The following is a 21,901-nucleotide window of genomic DNA, read 5'->3' as shown; positions in this document are numbered from 1 at the left end:
TCTAGGATGGTCTGAATTTTTCATTTCATGTATTTCCCTCTTTTCCTTCCACCACCCCTTCTCCCCCAACCACACAGACACATACACATGCGTAGGTTTTGTGAGATGGAAGCGTGCTTGTCCTAATGGAGTTCCAGTTATCAGCCCTGAAATATGACAGCATGACTTTTCTCAGTTCTCCAGGAAGCCTGCTCCCATTTTAGCTTTGCCTCTCATGGGCTATTCCCATTGGAAAAAGGACAGATTTTCTCATCCTTCCTGTTTGGAAGCGTTCTCATCCTTTTTGGTTGGAAAGCAGGACTGACTGTGAACCCACCTGAAGGTGTGTCAGGTGGTTTACATGATTTCGTCCTTGTCACCTGGGAGTGTGCCTGAGGGGATGCCCTGAATTGGCATAATAAATGCCCCAGGAGATGGAAACCTCATCACTGCGCGTGCATGTGGATCAGAGAGGAGACGCCTGGGAGTCAGGCCAGGCACTTAGGGCGGTGACTCATCCCAGAGCAAGGTGGGGAAAGCAGCAGATGGTGACCTGCCTCTCTGCACAATCACGGCAGACATTTAAAACCAGTTCTCAGGCACCAGGAATTCTTTTTTAAAAAGGTCCAATATAGCTCTCGCTTGTAATCCTAGCACTTTGGGAGGCTGAGGCAGGCGGATCACGAGGTTGGGATATCAAGATCATCTTGGCTAATATGGTGAAACCTCATCTCTATTAAAAATACAAAAAATTAGCTGGGCGTGGTGGCAGGCGCCTGTAGTCCCAGCTACTTGGGAGGCTGAGGCAGGAGAATCGCGTGAACCCAGAAGGCAGAGGTTGCAGTGATCCAAGATCACACTACTGCACTCCAGCCTGGGTGACAGAGGCTCTGTCTCAAAAAAATAAAAATAAATACAAAAAAAGGTCAAATGTAAGCAGAAATAATTATAGGCATATTAACGGAGTCAGCACTACTCATCTCATAGCGGAGTCCAAAATTATAACAGAATTTCTGTCACCTGAAAAACAAGGGGACCAGATGACTTCTTAAATTCCTTCCCCTCTGTCTGTCTCTGTCCTTGCATTCTTCAAAGCACAATTCAGTCCTGGAGCTTCCACGAAGATTTCAAGGCCAACTCTTTCTACCTTGACCTTTTCCGTTTCTGAACTTTCACGGCATTTGTTACCCAAATGCCATCTTACCTCCACAAAATGAGCTCAAATCTCTTACCACTTATCTGGTCTTAAGTCCCAATTCCTGGCCCAGGGGCTTTCTGAATTCTAGAAGGCTTTTGTTTTCATGGTCACTTCTTATTCTATCTCTTGTTATTGCCAGAAATCTCTGTATCATTCATACCTCATCTCCTTTGAATGTTCTCTTCTCTCTTCCCAGAATTTAATCAGATACAGCCCTTTTTCTTGATCTCTCCAAAGACTTTCCACATAAGGCACATAGGCATTTATGTGCATGCAGGTTTTGCAGTAGACTTGGGGTGAGGAGAACTTCTCTTGCCTAAATTCCTCTGCCTGGCTCTTGAAATCCTAAAACAGTCTTATTTTATCAATTTAAGAATTCAGAGGGGTATAAAGAAAAATATAATAATTTTCTCTCTTATTCCACTCTTTGATACAGTGTTAATAATTGGCATGTAATCTTTTATATTTTTCTATGCTTTTAAATATACAAAATAGAGATACATACCTACAGAAGTTTCCTGTTAGGTATTTAAAAGCTGTTCATTTCTTACGGAGAGAAATTTAGCTTGTTTTCTGTCTCCATCTCTCTCTCTCTTCCCTGTGAATCCTTCTAAACTATGCTTAGGGCTTCAACTTTTATAACTAAAATGAACTATTAAGATATTTCGCTAAATAAAAAATCTGGAGGAGATTATGCTACTTCTCTATCAGGAGAAGGGGATGTTATCAGCTGTGGTTTTAAAGAAGATTTGTTTTCGCTTTGCTATACACTTAACGGTCGAGGACATACCACTTTAGCACTTGGTTCTATTTCATATCTCCTTGTTTTGCATCCCTAACTAGATTCAATGTCTGTAGATGTCTCATACTTTCCTTGACTTCTAATCAGAGTCTAGCTTATAACAAGTCAGTACTCAATAATTAAAGTACTTTTTGCCCTTTTGGTTCTATAATTTATGACAGCTGCCCGAATTTGGAAACCCTCTTACTTGGAAGTGCCTTTCTAATGATGTACCCTTTCGAAATGGGTCACATCTGTAGCCCTTCCCCTCAAGGGCAATGACTATTCCAGGCGTCCCTGAAGAATTAAGAAAAGACGCTACTATCATGAATGCCCATGATCTCATGTAGGAGAAAAGAAAAATGAAGCAGGACGGGGAAATGGTACGTACGGGTGGCCACCTTGGCAGTGATGGGAAGGCTGAGGATGTTGCTAATGACAGCGTAGACGCTGATGTTGTAGGTGAGACCTGGCTCCAGCTCCGTGATGGTGACACCACTCCAATCTCCAGGCACCCGCTGCTGGAGCTGGAGGCCCCCCAGGGCCGTCGGCTGGTAAGAGATCACATATTCCGTCACTGCCATCGGCCCGTCCCATTCCAGCTCAATGGACCTGTCGCTGATACCAGCCACTCGCAAGTCCTCTGGAGGGGCAACTACCGGGAGGCAATACACAGATAGCATGAGCTCAGAGGATTGCCTTCCCCATCCTGGACTCAGCTGTCTTCCTCACATCTCACCCCCATGCCATGTCTATATGTTCTGCTGGGCTCAGAGGCTTTAAGTGATTTGTAACTTCCTTTTTGAGCAGGCTCTTGTCTTTTTGGTGCTTAGTACCCAATCTCCATAAGGTCATGAACTAGTCAGGCACTGGAGCCAGCTGCTACTGGCTTGTAAAAGCTGATTTTTTAATTTTCAGGACCATTTCAAGACTGTTGTTAAATACAGCCATTATTAAAGATTCCATTTTAGAACCTAGCAGTTAAGTAAATTACATTAAAAACAAAGGTAATCGATACTCAAAATTTATCACTTTCAAATTATTTGACTACATTTTAATATTATCTATACCTTTTTTTTTTTTTTTTTTTGAGACGGAGTTTCGCTCTTGTTACCCAGGCTGGAGTGCAATGGCGCGATCTCGGCTCACCGCAACCTCCGCCTCCTGGGTTCAGGCAATTCTCCTGCCTCAGCCTCCTGAGTAGCTGGGATTACAGGCACGCACCACCATGCCCAGCTATTTTTTTTTGTATTTTTAGTAGAGACGGGGTTTCACCATGTTGACCAAGATGGTCTCGATCTCTTGACCTTGTGATCCACCCGCCTCGGCCTCCCAAAGTGCTGGGATTACAGGCTTGAGCCACCGCGCCCGGCCTATTACCTATACCTTTAAGATAATTTATGTGTGCCCTATCTTGTCTGGTGGAAATATTCTGATTGTACTTTACTACACATCTGTTCCCAGCTCCACATTTTAGTGACGTCATATTGGTAATTGGAATTGGCCATGGAGATAGTACTTATATCATGGAAACTGGCAAATGTTAAACAACAGGGCTTTTAAATTTTTTTCCTTTAGAGAGCGAGGTTGTTAGATATTTAACAGCCACCACTGGCCAAAATTTTTGATGGTTTAATAAGTTATTGTCATCAGATTACCCTGGGAGCCAATATCTGACTTGGCAAGTGGAAATAAAAACTCATTCCTGATTACTTTGCAAATTATGAGAATCCAAAACAGTAAGTCCTGGATACCATGGCCTGAGGAAGACACTCAACAGCCCATTATTGTAGAATTTTCCCTTTTGAAAGACCACTTACGTTCCGAAAGAAATCTATCTTCTGTCAAACTAATTTTTATTAGCCTTGATCTTGGAGATGATGATAAAGAAACATTCTTGAGGACTTTGCTTTTCTTTTTTATCTGATTTCTCAAATGCTACTTGGAGTCACCAAAGGTTAAAACACATTGGAATAGACTTTTTTGTATCATTGTCTTGGAAAATGAAGATTCGCCAGTGTTGTGGCCATTAAATAATTAAGCCTTTAAGACTAACTAGGAGGCTACCTCCAGAGTGTCTGTAATTAGACCTGTCCATAGATTAAATCAAAGATCAGGCCAATATTTAAATGGTTTTTAACTTACAAGTGTATATGAAGTGGAGGATTCGATTAGTTGAAGAGTTGTTAAGTTTTGAATTTCTCCCCTTAATCTCACCTTTCCCCTTTACAAGCAGATAATCTGAGACCAGCTGTGTTTTGCAGGACCATGTGAGTGGAGAGTGCTGTCTCCTCATTGTACTCACACATGCTCCCTCAAAACCTCAGCAAAGGCAGATACCAGGAGCCCTTTAACAGATCCAGATTCACAGAATAAAATCAGCAGCATATATATGCACTGTTGGACATTTGCTTCAATTGCTTTTGCCCAAAACCATTAATCGAATAAAACAGTCTAGAAAGCAGAGCTTCCTTGAGGATGGCAAATGTAGACCAAACCAAAAATTTAAAAAATGTTTCTTTAAAGTTTATAAAGCTAAAGAAGTGTAAATGAAATTTAAACTTTCAAAAGATGTTTTATAAACTGGATCACCTATAGTTCTGACCTTATTAAAGCTTTGAATTTCACTAAGACCTTTGGGACAGCCTATACAGCACATACAGAATGACTCCTGGGCCATGAGAAGAAGAGTTGATATTTAGAACCTGTCAGGATTTTGCATGATTATACTGAGCATTTTTTATGCACCAGGTACAATGCTAACCACTTTTACGTAGATTGTTTCACTTCATCCTCTTACCAACATTATGGGATTAAGGTATCATTATTACTTCTGTTTCACAGATGACAAAATAGGGCCACACAGTCAGCAAACTTAGAAGCTAGAATTTGAATGCAGGCAGAATGACCATAAAACTTCTTAGCCGATATACAATGCCACTTTATGTTTACATAGCATTTCATAGCCTATAAACTATTTTCAGATATAGCATCTAACTAGAATCTTAAAAAATCTTTAATAGCAGCCCTATAAAGTAGTTCATGTAGATATAATCGTCCCAGATTTACAAATGAGGAAACCGAATCCCAGGTTCAGGGATGTGCCAAAAGTTGGAGAATTGGGTCATAGCAGAGCTGACTCTGAAAGCCAGATCTTCTACATTTATCATTCTTTCCCCTACAATTTAGATAGCAGGTTACAGATCGCACCAGATGCCTTCTTTCATTTATACATGGCCTCCCAAAGTAAACTATCTTAGGAGTAATTCAGATGATCTTAATAGATGTGATCTCTAGACTCATGCTCATCGTAGAGGTAAGAAAATTCTTTTTAAACAGGTTCTCTAGTGCCTGTCTCTGTGATTCAATGCATTAACTCTGGGTTTCCTATTCAGGACTTTTGTCGTAGTGGCAGAAATGGCCACTCCAAATTTCAAGTCACCAACAATTCTTTTGGAACAAGTCAGTGTATTCCTTTTTACTTCCTTCTTCAAAGCTAATATTGACAATAGAGAGTGATCTAAGAAAAGCATTTTAGGATTTTAAAGCAAAAAAAGAGGTGCAGGAGGATTTTTTTTTTTTTTTCAATCTTGGCAACTTAGCTTGAGGCCTGAGCCTGGTGGTAAACATTGCCTTCACTTCTGACTGAGAAAGCAGCAACTGGTGTCATTCGTAGTGGAAGTGGTCTTGACAGTGGTGGCTCGATGGAGGAGACCACCACCACTTGCACTGTAACTTGGCAGCAGGTGTGTACACTAGGCGTCAGTAATCCTTATAAAAGAAAATTCCATAGAATGATACTGCAGACTATCAAAGAGCTTCGTGCCTTAATTCAGTGAATTTATGGTGGGTGCAAAGTATTCTTAGCCTTACTTTCTTTGAGGTGTCAACTTTGAAACTTTTGGAAGGGCAGGCTGTTAAAGAGAAACTGTGGCTTGAGGAATCAGGGTTGTTTATCTGCAAAGATGCCATGCTGTTTCCTTTTTAGATCGTGCATAAATGTTGCACTTATGTGGTGAGAGCAGTTGGAATTAGTTCCATGATGTGTCTTACTCCAAAGAGCAAGTAGTTTCAGGTGCCAAAGTTTGGGCTGGCTGCAGTGTGACAGAGCAAAGGCTGACACCGATGAATCTCCGCGGGTCTGACTGAAGTCCAGGGAACAGCTTTCTGGATTGTCTCAAGACCCTGCGCTGATGGTTCTTTTATCCTGCTGGCTCCAGGGGAGTTTTGGCCAGCTCCCTGGCCAGCCCCCACACTAACCACCGTCAGTGGGGGCAGATGTGGACAAACGGTTGAATGTGCTTTTCCACCTCTGACACCTCATTTTAAAAAATCATGTGATGGGGTCTCAGCTTTCATATCAAAAGGCTGCTTCTTTGTGTATGTGGCTTTAAAATTTTTATTTTTCAATTCTATTCTACTTTGCATTCCAGAGAAGATAAAAGAGTGCTAGAAGCTGGTAGGAGACCAGGATTCTTTTTCTTATTCTGCCATTAATTAGCTGTCTGGCTCTGGGAAAATCTGTCTCACTGACTGCTGCTTTTTAAATCTGTAAAGTGAGAAGCTTCTTTCTAAGGCCCGTTTTAAGTTCTCATATTCATGAATGTTTTGTTCTATTATCTCTACATGGGCAGAGAATGGAGGCAGAAGTCTTGAGATTTTGTCCCATGGCACACTATGAGCACAGATCAAGGCTAGGAGTCAAATGTAGTGACTTTGCCAACACTATTCAATTGTGCTCTAGTGCCGCAGACCGGGGGGCCTCAGAATGAAATCCACACAGTGGGCAGCTATTTTCTGTGCCCTTGCCAAACAGAAAAGAATGCCTTGTAAGGAAATATATTTTGTGGCTCTTGGTGTTTTCACCTTCCTAACCCTTCTCTCTCCTCTCCTCATTCCTGTGGGCAATGGGAATATCGTGCTGTGGTGTGTGCACCTGGCCAGGAACGTCAAACAGTGGATAAATAGCCCCTTCTCCTACAGCCTTTTCACAAAGAGCAAGCAAAGTAGCACTTTAGATAATGACCTAGATACTTCTCTGGAAGAGACCTGTAGCACTTGGTTTAAAAAACAGGCCTTAAGAGCAGACCTCCTGCAAATGAGTGGTGGCTCTTGGGTTGCTATAGGAACAGATGGAGATTATGCAACTGTCCTTCTTCACATGCTTTGGGAACCTGTAAAGTAATTTATCTGGGCCTGTTGAAGTGTTCCTCAAGCAGCACAGAGGTAACATGTCGGAGGTAATGTGCTCATAGTTTGGACTTAACCCAGTTGTAGCTATGCTAGCAGCTGCTGCGTCTTCCCTGAGGTAGCCAGGAGGGTTTATCACTGATTCAGTCTAAGTTGTGGATTAGATGAAGATTTTGTTTGCAAATGAACCATCCTTGTAAAAAAGGTAGGGTCAAGAATATGACAGGTATGTTCAGACCACCAAAGGTTAAGTCTGCTAAGAAGCATATGGGCTACAGGATAGCATTAACACAGAGATGGCCCAAACTGACCCTGGGCGTCCTCCAGATGGGGCGTCATGGAGCCTGATCCTCTGGATGGGAACTGGGGCCATGTTTCAGCCTGGCTTCCCAGAAGGTGCCTGGTGATTTTGGATTCAGAAAAAATAAGGCCTAACTTCTGCTTGAATTTCACTTTGGGATAATTGGTGTGGTGACTATATTTTTAGAAAGATATTTCAATTCAGTAAACAAAATTGGGAGGCTAAATGAAATAATTGGATATGGAAAAAGTTAAGGCACATTAAATTTTTTCCTAAGCAGTGCATTGTTGTTGTTTTTCTTTTCATTATTACCATCGATTTTGAAAATAATTTAAGTTGAAGTTACATGTGCAGAGAAGTTGTCTGCCAGGTAGGAGGGGCTAACCCTGGCACACAGGAGGCTGGCGAACCTGGCTTACCAGGCTTCCCCTTCCACTGATGTCACATGACTGATCAGAAGATTCCTAAAATTGCTCCAGTAGAGAGTTTAAAATGTTTCTTTTTAAAAATTATTTATTTATTTTAAATCATCCCAGTGGCCCTCTGAGCTCTACATGGAGCATTGAAAAGACAATCAGCCCCAATGAGACACTGAGTTTTTCTCACTGTTGGGCTTACATGCCCATTTTAGGACATCACCTTTCTATGAGCTTTGACAGTGAAGACTATACATATGTAGGGTTGGTTCTAATTTGCTGGATAGTCATCTGGAACAAAGTGAGTCATATTCTTTTAATATTCTGTACTAATTGTTAGAATGTTAGTTGTTGTTCAATGTCCTTAGTACTTTATTCCTGTTTACATTTAAGTCCTTGTCTACAAATACTGTCCCCACTAGAATCATTTCATAAATTAATAACACCTTGCAGTCTGTAAGCTCCAAGATAATCAGAGAGCCTTACAGACTAACCACCATCTCTTGCAATAGCACTGTGGAAGGCATTCCTGGAATATGGCAACTGGTAAGGGAGATAATTTGGAGTGGGTGGAACACTTGGGATCCCTCAGAGTTAGAGAATGGCCTTGGCTAAGGTGGTCCTATGACCTCACTGTCTACCCTCCCCCACCTCAAGTTCAGTGAAGTGTTGTCATCATTGTTACCGTTGCCTAGTCTCAGGGGTAACAATCCAGCTCTCAGCCTGAACTTGACCTTTTGCTATTTCCACTCTTTATCCCCTTTAATCTGCCTCATCAACCATTATTGACTCAAGAAATCTGCTCTCTTGGAAAGCAAATGACTCCAACCCAATTGGGAATTATTTTGCCTAAAATTCACCTGCTCACTCATCTTTCTTCCCCAGCTAACTGGAGGTATCCAGCTAGTTTGCTGGACCACCCTTGCCAACACCCCAGAGTTCCCCTGCCTACCTGCTGAGCAGTCAGGGCCCTGGTAGCCCTCTTCACAGATGCAGAGCCCCTCCTCACAGTGTCCTCGCCCACTGCAGGCATTCAGACATTGCCGCTGGCTGCAGTCCTCACCAACGTAGCCCTCCTGGCATAAACAGGTACCGTTGGCACATCTCCCCTTCCCCGAACAGTCCCCGGGGCACCTCAGTTCCCTGCAGTCCTCGCCAGTGTAGGGCTCTTCACAGACACACTCCCCGTCCACGCAGAGCCCCCGGGAGCTGCAGTCTGTCGGGCACCGCAGTTCGGAGCAGTCGTCCCCGCTGTACTCGCTGTCACAGATGCACTGGCCATCCACACACACCCCCCGGCTGGAGCAACCCAGCGGGCAGTAGGGCTCCGAGCAGTTCTTGCCAAACCAGCCTTCGTTGCAGATGCAGCCACAGGACTCAAAGCTAAAGTTGCCGTGGCCACTGCAGTGAGGGATATAGTCCAGTTGTCCTGGAATGGTCAAGGAGAAGGTCAAAGAGCAGCAGTGGCCTCTCCTGTCAACAGTGCTGGGAAAGGATGGGCAAAGACTTCTACTCATTCTCTGACCAGATTTCTGTTGCTGAGAGTGAAGCTCAACATAGTTTGGTACATATTCAATTTCATAAATATTTTCACCTAATACGGGCTTTCTGTGCCTAGCACAGGGCTGGGGGCAAAGGGGAATAAGATCTGTTCCCTTGTCCTCCAAGAGCTCACCTTCGAGGTGTCTTAGGGTGGGTTCCCTAGAAGCAGATATTCGACAAAAATTCATGTAAAAGTGATTTATTGGAAGGTGTTACCAGAAAAATCTGGTAGGGAAGAATGGAAAATTGGAAAGGGAACGTGCTCAAGCCTGGGTGCGTTATCAAGTCAAGTTCCAGGAGAGTCACTTGGGTTCAGTCCTGCAGGGTGCTCTGGGCAGTGCAGGTCACATCTCATTGTGGGTTAAGGTCTGTCCCTGAGGGCATTTGAATCCCCCAGCCCCTCATTCTCTCTTTGGGCTGTCCAAGAACTTTCCAACAAACCGAGGACAGCCCTCTGACAAGGACTTCCAGGTGTTGGCTATGGGGATTGTGAGGGACCTGAGGGGCTGTAGGTTGAGCACTGAGTGCACTGTTCGGAGAAAGGTCTTATGTGTTACAAACCTGTCCCGCTCCCTCCCTGCCTGCCAGCTGACTCCCTCTGCTCATTCATCAAAACCCAGCACCAGGGTTACTTCAAAGGCTCCCCAGGAACTTGCTCTCATTGAGTTACGGTTTGCTGTGACCCCTTTAGGATTCTATGCATGTCTCTGTCCTAGCCCAGACTGTGGGATAACTACAGTGGCTAATTTATCTCCTAGCATGACTCAAGTAAACGTATTAAACAAATAAAAATGGAGTACCTGCTGGCATCCTTCTTTGCACTTGGCCCTGAGGATATGAGGTCTAGTAAGTTACATCCTTTTTTAATTCTGCCGCTTCATGCTGCCCCCATGAAAATATACTTTACTGACTTTACTTAACTTAGCTCTTCCTTGTAGATTTTTTTCCATGTTTGCTAGGAATCCTGGTGAAAGGCTGGTAAAAAGTCCATTTACAGAAGCCCCAGCTTCCTGAGCTGCAGAGTCCATGCCCATGGAAACCTAGGACTTTCCCCTATTCTCCTGCTCCATTAAAAAGACCAAATGACCTGACAGTTGTCACTGAAGCACAGGAGGACTGGACTTGCTCTTCTGTTCTTTAGATTGTTTGTTTATGGCGTTGGTTATGGGGAGGAGAAGGAGGTGAGAGAACCCGTGAAATATTCTAGTCCTCAGCAACTGTCTCTTATCTTGCTGCGTCTCAGGGTGAATGTGGGAATGTGAATCTGCAGCTGTGGGCCATCCAGGCTCTGTGAAAATTTCACTCTGCCACCTCCTGCTTTCATCCTGTGAAAGCCTTGAGATCATGGACCCTCAAGGTCCATGCTTGAACTCAAGACAATTGCCTCTTGTCATCAAAGAACTGAATTGCATGGGGTCTGAGTTACCTTTTGGGAGAGAAAAGCTGTGCACAGAGGGGTACAGACACAATTCCCACTCACTGGGGTCAGCTGATAACAGCTGTTGCTTATATGGTACTTACAGAAGCCAGGCTGATGTCCAAATAGGTGCTTTTATTGTTAGTAACTTCTTGTTGCTCTAGCCTAGCGCCATTTGTAGATGAGGAAAGGAAGGTGCAGATATGTAACTGCTTAGGTCATCAGCTAGGAAGCAGGAGAGCCAGGATCTGAACTTGGGAATTCTGACTCTGAAGACTTAATTATGTCTTGCAGAGAGGTAAAGATAATAACTCATAAGGATTGATAATTAGGGGGTGGGCAGTGTTAGAAGTAAATCCCCTGAAATTTCAGCCTTTTGGAAGGTACACTAAGCTGTGTGTGTGGTGTGTGAGAGCATGTGCAAGCGTGTGTGCATGCACGTGTGTGTGTGCATATGTTTCTGTGTGGTCGTTAAGGAGGCAGGGAGAAGATGGGGACAGGTCCTCTGAGACCTTAATGACTATCATCTACTCAGATGGGAGAAAGGCTGCGATTGAGTGAACAGAGCGCCTGCATTCTCTAGTCCCTCAGGTTAACATGGATAGATATCAATTCAACAGCCTGTGAAAACCAAAGATGAATGAAGACAGACATCAAATTCCCTGCTGGCCATCAAAGTTGCTGTGCTGAACCGATGTACCATTACCTGACTCATCCCCCCAAAATCAGGTTAATGTATTTCAAACTGGCTACGCAGTGTAGAGAATCCCTGAACTGAATCCCTCGGGAAGAACTGCATTTAGATCTTAGAGACATATTAACTGGCGGCTACAGACTAGGGCGCTTTTTCCCCTTTGACCATGTGAAGAGATGCCGGGGTTTTGCTGGGAGTGCATTTTTGCTGGAAGTGCATTGCTCCTTCTGGTGCACTCTCCCTCTCTGTGCAGCCCTCTCCTTCCCCTCCTGAGACCACGCTGCAAGCTCCCAGACTCTACCTGTGGCAGCACTCTCTTGGCAGCAGTTGGCATTGCACTGGTCTCGCAGCACCGACACCTCCCTCTCCAGCATCTCGATCCGGCTCAGCAGCTCCTGCAGCACCTGGGCTGAACTGGCACATGGGCAGACCTTTTTGGGGAGGTTGATCCTGTGTGTGAAGGTGACCTGGCTCTCGTGGTCTGAGGTCTGGCCCGTGTACTCTGCCAGAGTCTCGTCTTCTGCACTCACCTCCTGCTCGGCAGAGGCCTCCAGCCCCAAGGAGCAGAGGCTGTCCAGGGGCACGTTAATGTTGTACACGTGGTTGAAGACCACAGGCTGCTCTTTGCTGGATGTGTTGTAGTTGGCAATGCCTCCCTCCTCCTCCATTGACTGTCTCTGCACCCTTTCTGTGGTGACCTCCAGCTGACACTCCGAAGGCTTGAGCATGGAGCCCAGAAGGATCAGGTTGACGCCAATGAGCATGTTCTTCAGAACCACTGTTTCCCCATCTGCCCCCATCCTCTCAGCCAGAGCTCTGGGTTCAGGACCAGCCTGCAGCACACAGCATGGAGTTGTGCGAATCTGCAAGAGAAACCAAGGAGAGAGACAACCTCTGAGACCTATGCCTTGGCACCATGGCTCTGCACAAGCCTATAGAGCTCAGGAATAGGCAGCCAGAGATTTTCAAGGAGGGGGCATCAGGAAGGGATAGTGGCTGCCAAGGGCATAAAGTCCCAGGACTTTGTTCTCTAGAGGACTGGATCTCTGAAAATGGTCACTGCTTCTGCATATGGCTGTTTTGTTTTCTCAAAAGGTTTGTCTAGAACACATGGATCTGGTCCCATGGTGGGAAAGTGGTTCCTGGAGGAAATAGAGGCTGGGGGCTGGGGCCCTGTGGATGGGCTGTTCCTCGAAGGAGAACTCAGAGTTTCTTTTCACTTCCAGGTGAGAAATTGGATGAAGGGGACCAGGGAGCCTTGGGTGTTCTCTCCTATTTCCTCAGATATTTAGTACAAAGGGACTCTGCCAGCCACTTTAAAATAACTTAATGAGTTCCTTTCAGCTCATCTATTCATACAAGTTGTCTTCACAATAACCAACCAGGCAAATAATATAGTTCCAGGTAATTGTGATTGTTAATAATCCTTGGGTACATTTGTGATGATCTAGGGCTGCGTGAGCTGAACTTTCTTTTAATCTTCTTGTTAGTATCATCCCCGTGCTCTGTGACCACAAGGTGCTTTTCTTCCAAGTTCCTGTTTAAATTGCTAAAATAATGAATTAGCTCCTCTGCTGGTTACCTAGTCACCAAGAACCATAGAGTACAATAAATTCACTGGGATGCAAATCAATTTTACAGAAATCATATTCCCTTTGTATTCTCTACGCAAAACAGAAAAGAGATTTACAAACCTTGGTTCTAAACGTTAGAGCTACTAAGAAGATTAAGGACTAAAGGACCAGTGAGTGTGACTATGAGTCTGAGAAGGTCACCACTAGAGTTTATTGCATTTGTCCTCAGTACAGACTGTGCTGTGCCCCTCACACATGAGCTTACATGACCCTCAGGACAACCTGACGATGGGACGCTATAATTAGCCCCATCTTATAGTGGAGGAAGTTCTGCCAAGGGAGGTTAAGATTTGAATGCAAATCTGACTGACTCCAAAACCTGTGTTATTAGTTACTATGTTCCAGGGCCTTTCTTGAAAAGAGTGTTCCATTTTCTCTTGTCTTTCATGGAAATTGTATAATTTCTAAGATCTTCCCAGGAATATTGTGATTAGAAAATTTTGCTAGGATCAGATTCAGTGTTCTTTCCTCCATGAGCATTCTTCTCTCATCATATCCCTCCTGCCTCCTCAGTTCTTCTCCCAAATGCAGGCTGAATTCATGCCCCTCTCTTCCAGGGCCCCCTCTCTGCAGCGCTTGCCGTGCTAGACTGTGGGTTTCCTTTGCTTGCTTCTCCCCACCTGGACTGCTGGGTCCTTGTCAGTCAGACCCTGTCTTAGCTGCAGTGTGTGACCTTTGCTCCAGGATGGCGAGAGTACTCAGTACATGGTTGTTGGATAAGTGGATAAGTGGATGCCTGGAAGGATGGAAAGATGAATTCATGAAAAAATGTCCAGTGAGCAAAAGGTTAAATCATTCTCCAACTAATTTAATCCCTCTCCATTATCCTCAAGTTAGACACTGGTCTGTTCAATTTCACTTCTGAACAATGCCTGAGGGGTGATTTTATTAGGAGTAACCTGTATTAGTGCCTAGTATAAAGTCATGCCTAATTATTCAGCGCTTACATTATATACCTGACTATATTCTGTCCCTGCTTCCAAAATGGACAGGGTGCAGAGCAGAGCTGTTGAGACTATAGACTCTGGAGCCTGTAGATTCTCTGTCGAGGTTCAAGCCTCAGCACTTTCATTTTCTAGCTATGGGAAGATTACTTCAGCTCTCTGTGCCTCAGTTTCCCTATTTATAAAGTGGAGATAATAATGGTACTTATTTTACAAGTTTGGAGTGCTAATGAAATTATTATCTGTGTAATATTTACCCAGTACCTGGCATTAACTAATATAAATAAATATGGTCAACAAGTGGAATAGTTGTTCTGGTTCCTCCCCTAGTCAAGGACTTCCCTGAAATCACCGGAACATATGAAATGTCTTATCTATTAGTGCACAGCAGAAAAGCCCAATCCTTAACATAGCCTTGTCCAAAGATGGGTGAGATCCTTGGAGCAATGTGGGAGATGGTGATCTGTTGGTGACTTCCAAAGGAAGTAAATCAGCCTTGGGGACAAGTAGAGTGACATGTCAGAATCAAATTGCCCTCCTAACTGTAAGCTCCACCCAAGCCCCTCTCATCCAAGGCTCTATGTGCCTTGCCACTTTCAGATTCTTTAGGCATTACCTTCTTGAGTATCACTTCTGCAGTCCTATCATTGAAAGTCTCCCAGGTATGACTCTGCTATCAGTCATTTACACACAGAAGGGGTCTTACCTGTCTTCCTCATTGAACCAAAGTTTGTTTATCTGACTGATGTGGATATTGCTGAATAATTCTTCTGGGAATTGCAAAATGATCACATAACACCCCGTAGCACTTAACAGCTTTTTTGTACATAGTTGACACTCAAAATAGGTGAATAAATAAATGACATTATCAATGAAAAGGAAGACAAGTGACAGGGAAATTAAGAGAGAAAAATGTTAGGTCCTACATTTTTAGGTCCAAATTGACAGCTACAAAATTACATAGAGAGGGAAAGGTGCAGCTTTATGTGTGAAAAACACCAAATATTTTAGTCAGTAACTAAATTTGCTACGAGTGGGTCAACAGTGTGATTTTTGTAACCCCCGAAGTCTTATTCAAACATAGGCTTTGTTAATTAAAATATAGCTTAAAAGATAGACAAGGGGCTGTGTTGTTCTACTCTTTCCTGCACTGATCATTGGTCACTTCTAGATGCCTGGGATGATGAAGGGACTCAAAATCCTGTAATATGAGAGGGATAAGTTTAGCATTTTGCTCTAAAGATGTGAAGACACATGGGGTACATTTATTTATTTATCATCCATTCGTTTGACAGATACTTATTGAGTACCTACTATATTCTGGTCTTTTTCTTTATAGAAGTTACATTCAAGTGTATGTGCCTGGGTGGGTTGGGGCAGATAAATAAATACCAGATATAATTACATATATATCATATATAATGTATGATGTAATACGAATTATGCGATATTTAACTTGTGAGAATGCAACACACATGAGTTTGTGTTTGTGTCAAGAAGTGGTAACTGCTATGGAGGGTGGGGCGTTAACAGGACAGAACAACATTGTATAGGGATGGTCGGGACAGGCTTCTCTGATAAGCTGACAGCTGAGAGGAGACATGGCAGAAGTGGGATGGTGAGCTGAGTAGATGGTAAGCGAACAGTGAGTTTGAGGCTGTGAGGCAGGGGCCGGCCTGGTGAGTTTCAGACGAAGTGTGACTGGGGCCAAATGAACGAGCCCTGGGGGTAGATGAGGTCAGAGAAGTAGTGGGGGCCAGGTCATGCCCAGTCTTGTAAACTCCTGTAAGTTCTTTGGCTTTTACACTGGATAGACGGTCACTGTTCTCAAGTGCATTCACATATCAAACGTTTATTATGCCCTGACCTGTCCTTGAAAAACTCTCATTGTCATGGAGAAGATGAAAACACGAGTAAATATGACAATGCAATGTGATAATCACCATGACTAACAAATGCATCAACTGCTCTGAGAAGGCTGGGGAAGATGCCAGCAACTCTGCCAGGGGGTTGCAGGGAGGGGCACACAGAGTGGGTGGGGTGGCCGTCAGAGCCGATGGCCAAATATTTCTGACCTGGCTTTCCAGGAGGACTGTATCTTCCAGCCCCTTCTTGGTTAGGTGAGGCCAGGGGACTAGTTCTGGCTGATAAATTGTGAGAGGAAGTGGTGTGTGTCTTTTCTGGGCTGGTGCATCAGCATTGCTGATGGGAGACATCCTAGAGCTTCCTCTCTCCAGAGGTGACTGGCAGAGTTCAAGACAGTGGCTGCTGTGCTCTGTCAGCCTGGTCCCTCAGTAACCGTAGAAGTTCCTGCTGACTCATAGTGAACACGTCTTGTGAGAAATAATCTTTCGGTGTTTGAAGCCCAGATTTGGGAATTGCTTTTTCTTATCACGTAACCTACCCTATCGGATGGTAATACCAAACTTGACTTTAATGGATTATACTTTAGGCGAAGAAGGCTAAAGTTCATTTCATGTAGAAGAACTTACGTTTGCTAACACTATATGTGCAAGAGCATGGCTTGTTCAATGAATACAAGTATTTGAAGGGTTGTAAAATGCTAAGTGTATGTCAAAAGGTGTCGGGGAGGTGGTATCCACCAAATGGAGGAATCTACAAGGAAACAGATTTTAGCTCAATATACAGACTAGCGTTGCTAAGAATGAAAGGTACCTGGTTGTCATGGTAAGTAGTGACTTCCTGGTCACTGGAGGTGTTCAGGTACAATCCGAAACACGATTTAATGAGAGTGCTGAAGAGAGGATGTTAAGCATCAGATGAGCGATGGGGCTAGAATAAACACTGAGATCTTCTGTTTCCTGATACGTTATGAATTCTTGGTCTCATTGGGCTTTGAGGAGCCTACCCACTATAACACTGTTAGTTTCTTAGGGCTGCCAAAACAAATAATTACAAACTGAGTGGCCTAAAATAGCGGAACTTTATTCTCTCATAGTCTGGTGGCAGAAGTCCAAAGTCAGGCATCAGCAGGGTTGATCCTTCCTGAGGGCTCCAAGAGAGCTGTCCCATGCCCCTCTCCCAGCTGCTGGTGGCTGCCAGCATCCTTTGCCATTCCTCGGCTTAGAGATGCATTACTCCGGTCTGTGCCTATCTGTGCACCGTGTGCTCCTTGTTTCTTCATACTGTTATCTTCTTGAAAGTACAGCAGTTGGGCCGGGTACTGTGGCTTACACCTGCAATCCTAGCACTTTGGGAGGCCGAGGTGGACAGATCATGAGGTCAGGAGATCAAGACCATCCTGGCTAACACGGCGAAACCCTGTCTTTACTAAAAATACAAAAAATAGCTGGGCGTGATGGCATGTGCCTGTAGTTTCAGCTACTCAGGAGGCTGAGGCAGGAGAATCGCTTGAACCCAGGAGGCGGAGCCTGCACTGAGTCAAGATCATGCCACTGCACTCCAGCCTGGGTGACAGAGCAAGACTCTGTCTCAAAAAAAAAAAAAAAAAAAAAAAAAGTATAGCAGTCATACTGGATTAGAGGAACCACTCTACTCCAGTACGATCTCATCGTAACTTAGCTACTTAATATCTGCAATGATCCAATTTCCGAATAAGGTTACATTCTGAGGTTCTGGGGAATAGTACTTCAATACATCTTTGGAAAGCTGGGGCAAAATTCATCCCATAACAAATGCTAGCAGCAATTGGGCCAAGCTAAGCATTTTCCTTGTATTATTTTCTTTGTCTCACAACAACCTATAAACTAGGAAAGTGTGATATTTTGGAGTCAAGATATTTAGCAACTGGTATGGTTTGGGCTGCAACCAATCAGAATGGGACATCCGTCAATCAGACTAGACCGAACCCAGATTTTGCCAACCATGGTCTGTGCTCTTAGCGGCTGTTTTCCAGCCAGCTTTAATTAGGGCCTACATACCATTCTCATGAAAAGACTTAGAGCTCTTACAAGTCAACACTCTTCTCCCCCTGGGTTCAGATTTCGGAACTCTCGGCAGGGATAACTTGGAGATGAATGTTTTCTCCACCAATCCAAGCTGTCTGCCCACTAATTGCTTCAGTCTCTTCGCCTTGAGAGGAGGCTTATTTGGTGGCTCTTTATTTAAAAGTCTGCAGCCTCTATAGTGTCCCCAAAATCAGGAGCAATTGTAACCCAGTAAACCTTGGTCCTAGAGGAGCCGGGGGGCATTTTCTAAGCTTGTCCTTTTCCAGAGGAGGAAATTCTCTACTGAGCCAGCAGTTACAGAAACCCATGGCCTTGCATGCGCTCCCTCAGGCTCCATTCACTTCTCTGAGGTTCCCCAGTGTGTCGTACACTCCAGCTCCATCCCAAGCCCTTGTCACACCACTATCAACCTTTCTTCTTCTCTCCTGTGCTGCTTTTCTAGGGGAAGGCAGAGAACAAAGATAGAATGAATGGCACGAGGTGCTCCATTTTTCTCACTTCCTCTGAGGCCTGCTGAAGGGAGAAGGGAAATGAAACTAATGTTTCTTAAATGCCTCCTTAATCAATGTGCCCTTAGTGTTGCTAAGCTCGTGACAATTATTTCAAAGTGGCTTGCTTTCTTGTGTCCCTGAAAGCTTCCTTTCTGGCTTCATTCTCTACTGCCACCTCCTATTCTTCTGTACTGTAAAGAATGCTGACTGTTCTGCAGGTGGCCTCTTTCTTTGGCACTGTTTAGTGATGCTGTTGGGCAGATTTTGCTACTTCCCATGAGGAAGGCCTGGCCTAATGCTGTGGCATGTCTGGAAGTGCTGCATTGGATATGTTCGTCTCCTGTAGAGAGGTCTCACTTGCTCTGGGACCCATTCTGTGTCTTTGGCATGAGGCAGTGGGTAATGTTTAAACCAGATGCAAAACCTGTCTCCACAGGCAATAACTTAGAAGGCTTGAGGGGACTAGAAGAGCCTCCTCTCTGCCCCTCACTCTTCTTGTATCTCACATGTGTCAAACAAACAGACTAGAACGAGTAAAAAGTCCAGGACTAGAACCATAATGGGCCAGTGAAAGAGATAAACTGGTGGTAGGAGAAGCAGGATGCCATGGTCTGAATGTTTGTGTTCCCCTAGAATTCATGTACTGAAATTCCCAAAGGGATGGCATTAGGAGGTAGGGCTTTGGGAGGTGATTAGGTCATGATGGCAGAACCCTCATGGATGGGATTAATGCCCTTTTAAAACTCTAGAGAGGGTTGGGCACAGTGGGTCATGCCTGTAATCCGGACACTCTGGGAGGCCAAGGCAGTTGGATTGCTTTAGCCCAGAAGTTTGAGACCAGCCTGGGCCACATGTCGAAACCATGTATCTACAAAAAATACAAAAATTAGCTATGCATGATAGGGTGCGTCTATAGTCTCAGCTACTTGGGAGGCTGAGGTGGGAGGGTTGCTTGAGGCTGCAGTGAGCTGAGTTTGTGCCACCGCACTCCGGCCTGGGTGACAGAGTAAGATCCTGTCTCAAAATAAAAGAGAGAGAAGGATACTCCTTGCCTCTTTTACATGTGAGGACACAGCTAGAAGGTGCCATCTAAGAACCAAAGAGTGAGGCTTCACCAGACTCTGAATTTGCCAGCACCCTGACCTGGGACTTCCCAGCTTGTAGAATGGTGAGAAGTAAATTTCTTTTGTTCATAAGCCACCCAGTCTATGGGATTTTCTTTTAGCAGCCCAAGTGAACTAAGGGGAAAAGGATGGAAAAACAGAGAAGGAAGAATAAAAAGAGAAGGTGGAGAAGAAAAAAAAAATGGAAGAGTGCCAGGCTGGTGGAGAAACAGATAACAGTTCCACAGGTAGACTGTGAAAATATAAACCTGAGGGATAGATAACACACCCAGGGCTCAATGATACACTAACTGTTGTGAGCAAGACAGATGGTTAATGACCCTACAAATGGGAGTGCAAGAGAGTTGCAGTGATTCGATAGATTGATACTTAAGAGATCCATGCGGTTCCATTGATTCATTTCCTTCACGCCAGCTTCCTTATCAATATAATTATCATGGCCAGCACTAGAGGTGTCTTCGGGTAATTTGTAAGAGGTGGATAACAGGATCGTCCTCAAGGCTGATTTAGTGCCTTGTTAATGAGGTGCTCACTCCCCGCTAGGGAGGCCCGCAGGGAGAGACTTGGGTCACCCAGGTTGGCTGAAGCTTGTGTCCCATCTAAAGTTGTTTTTCTTTTCCTCTTCCTCCCCGACATGACCTCCTCTTACTTTTGCGGGACTGGGAGGAAGGACTGGGAAGGTGAGGAGGAAAATAAGTAGCCAGAAGGTACCCACATGCCTTTGAGCTTTTTTCTTTTTGTTTTCTTTTTTTTCACAGAGTCAAAACGGAATGGAAAAGACCACCATGAGGCGGAGGGGCCTCAGGAAAAAAAAAAAAAGCAGTGTAGGAGGGAGAATGAAATGAGTGTGTAGGTTGTTGGGCAGGGAAGGAGAAGTGACCTCCCAGGGGCTGGGTGGCCCGTGCTGTATTTGGATTTTCCAGCTTCTGCCATTTGTGGTCCCCACTCTCTCCTTAGGGGTGATTTATAAACCAGAATGATGTCTGTGGAAAATGACATTCTTTTTTTGTGCTTTTTTTTTTTTTTTCAGTTCGAATTCGTTTAAAAATAGTTTTCTGTCACTTGGAGAAAGAGGGTAATTATGAAAGACGAGGGTGTAATGTGATTACAGCCGGCCCCATTGTGTCAGTGGAGGCAGCACAGGGCTGCCGGGAGAACTCGGAGCCAGCTCCTCTCCATCAGCGCTGGGCCTTTATTGGGCCTGTCAGATTTCTGAAAAGAACCCGAGGGCAGAAAACTGCCAGCAGACAGGACTCCATGGCTGGCCCAAAGCTGTCAACAAGGACACGGAATGGTGTGGGAGGATGTGCTGGGCCAGCCCGGGTGCTGCCTCCCACCAGGCCTGGCTGCCCAACGCCCCAGACCATGTGCTCTCTGATGTATCCCCATGTGGGAATCTGCAGGAAGGGTCTTTGCTTCAGAACCTAATGGATCCACACTCATTTTTCAGCACAGGCTGTCAGCCAGTGTGTTTGTGGCTTCATGTCAGTGTGGATTAGGAGAAACCTCAGTGGCTGGTATATGGGACCCGACTTCTAGTCTTTTCTTCTGATTCTGCCTTGTACTACCTGGGAGAACTCTAACTGACATTACCTTTCACAGAGATTTCTTCTTCATCTGGAAAATGGGATCTTGAGTATCAATCAAGGGAATGATACCAAGGGAATAATGAAAATATCATGATCAGAAGTGAAGACTGGAAGTGAAGGTGAGGTCAGCCGATTTGGAATTCCACTTTATGATATAACTGGCAAGGCTGGGCAAATCTTACTGCTGGAGATGGGGGGGCACCTATTTCTTTTTAGGTAGATGTGGATAGGAAAGTCTGTCTTGTAACTTTAATGCTAAAATTTTATGATGTATGAACTAGGTTTCCCCATGATAAACAGAACCTAATTTAAGTCAGAATTTATTTGATTTTTATAGGTTACAGAGAATTCTTAACATTTGTAAAGCCTCTGACAATTATATAGATAAATACATATAATATATATATATATGTTATACACACATATACAAACATAGACACACACATAAACATGTTGTATATGATTCCACTTAATCCTCACAAGAATTGATGAGATTATTCCCATTTTATAGATGAGGATATGGGAATGATTTGCCCAGTGACACAGTAAGCTAGAACCAAACTAAATCTTGAATCAGATTTCCAGGCTCTCAGTTCAGTAGTAGACACCGTAGCCTCCCTTCAGCAGCTGCCTCTATCCTTGGAAAGTAGGTAGGATATAAATAATGAATTT

At 44.3% G+C, this 21,901-nt stretch overlaps 1 protein-coding gene and 1 long non-coding RNA gene across 17 annotated transcripts in view; one reads left to right on the top strand and one right to left on the bottom strand.

Annotated features, from left to right (window-relative positions):
- The window catches only part of TNR (tenascin R), a 416,610-nt gene that overhangs the window by 73,630 nt on the left and 321,079 nt on the right, over nt 1-21,901 (bottom strand). For 3 of the 5 annotated variants that reach the window (XM_010336100.2, XM_074390179.1, XM_074390180.1), the window contains 3 exons: nt 11,820-12,381; nt 8,818-9,294; nt 2,350-2,613 (listed from right to left, as the gene is read on the bottom strand). In XM_010336100.2, coding sequence (XP_010334402.1) covers nt 2,350-2,613; nt 8,818-9,294; nt 11,820-12,318 — 1,240 coding nt within the window. In that variant the 5' untranslated portion in view covers nt 12,319-12,381. Of the gene's footprint in view, nt 1-2,349; nt 2,614-8,817; nt 9,295-11,819; nt 12,382-21,901 lie in introns of those variants that run through there. The other 2 variants (XM_074390181.1, XM_039460091.2) reach the window with 2 other exon arrangements.
- The window catches only part of LOC104650938 (uncharacterized), a 224,068-nt gene that overhangs the window by 170,863 nt on the left and 31,304 nt on the right, over nt 1-21,901 (top strand). For 9 of the 12 annotated variants that reach the window (XR_012515142.1, XR_012515144.1, XR_012515141.1 and 6 more), the window contains one exon: nt 21,243-21,348. The exons of the other annotated variants lie outside the window; for them this stretch is intronic. This is a non-coding gene — a long non-coding RNA (uncharacterized LOC104650938). The remainder of the gene's footprint in view (nt 1-21,242; nt 21,349-21,901) is intronic. 12 annotated transcript variants of the gene reach the window in all.

This window comes from Saimiri boliviensis, chromosome 19 (assembly GCF_048565385.1).
Source record: "Saimiri boliviensis isolate mSaiBol1 chromosome 19, mSaiBol1.pri, whole genome shotgun sequence".
Lineage (NCBI taxonomy): Eukaryota > Metazoa > Chordata > Mammalia > Primates > Cebidae > Saimiri > Saimiri boliviensis.
The sequence above is the reverse complement of the archived record's forward strand: the minus strand, read 5'-3'. Positions and strand labels throughout refer to the sequence as shown.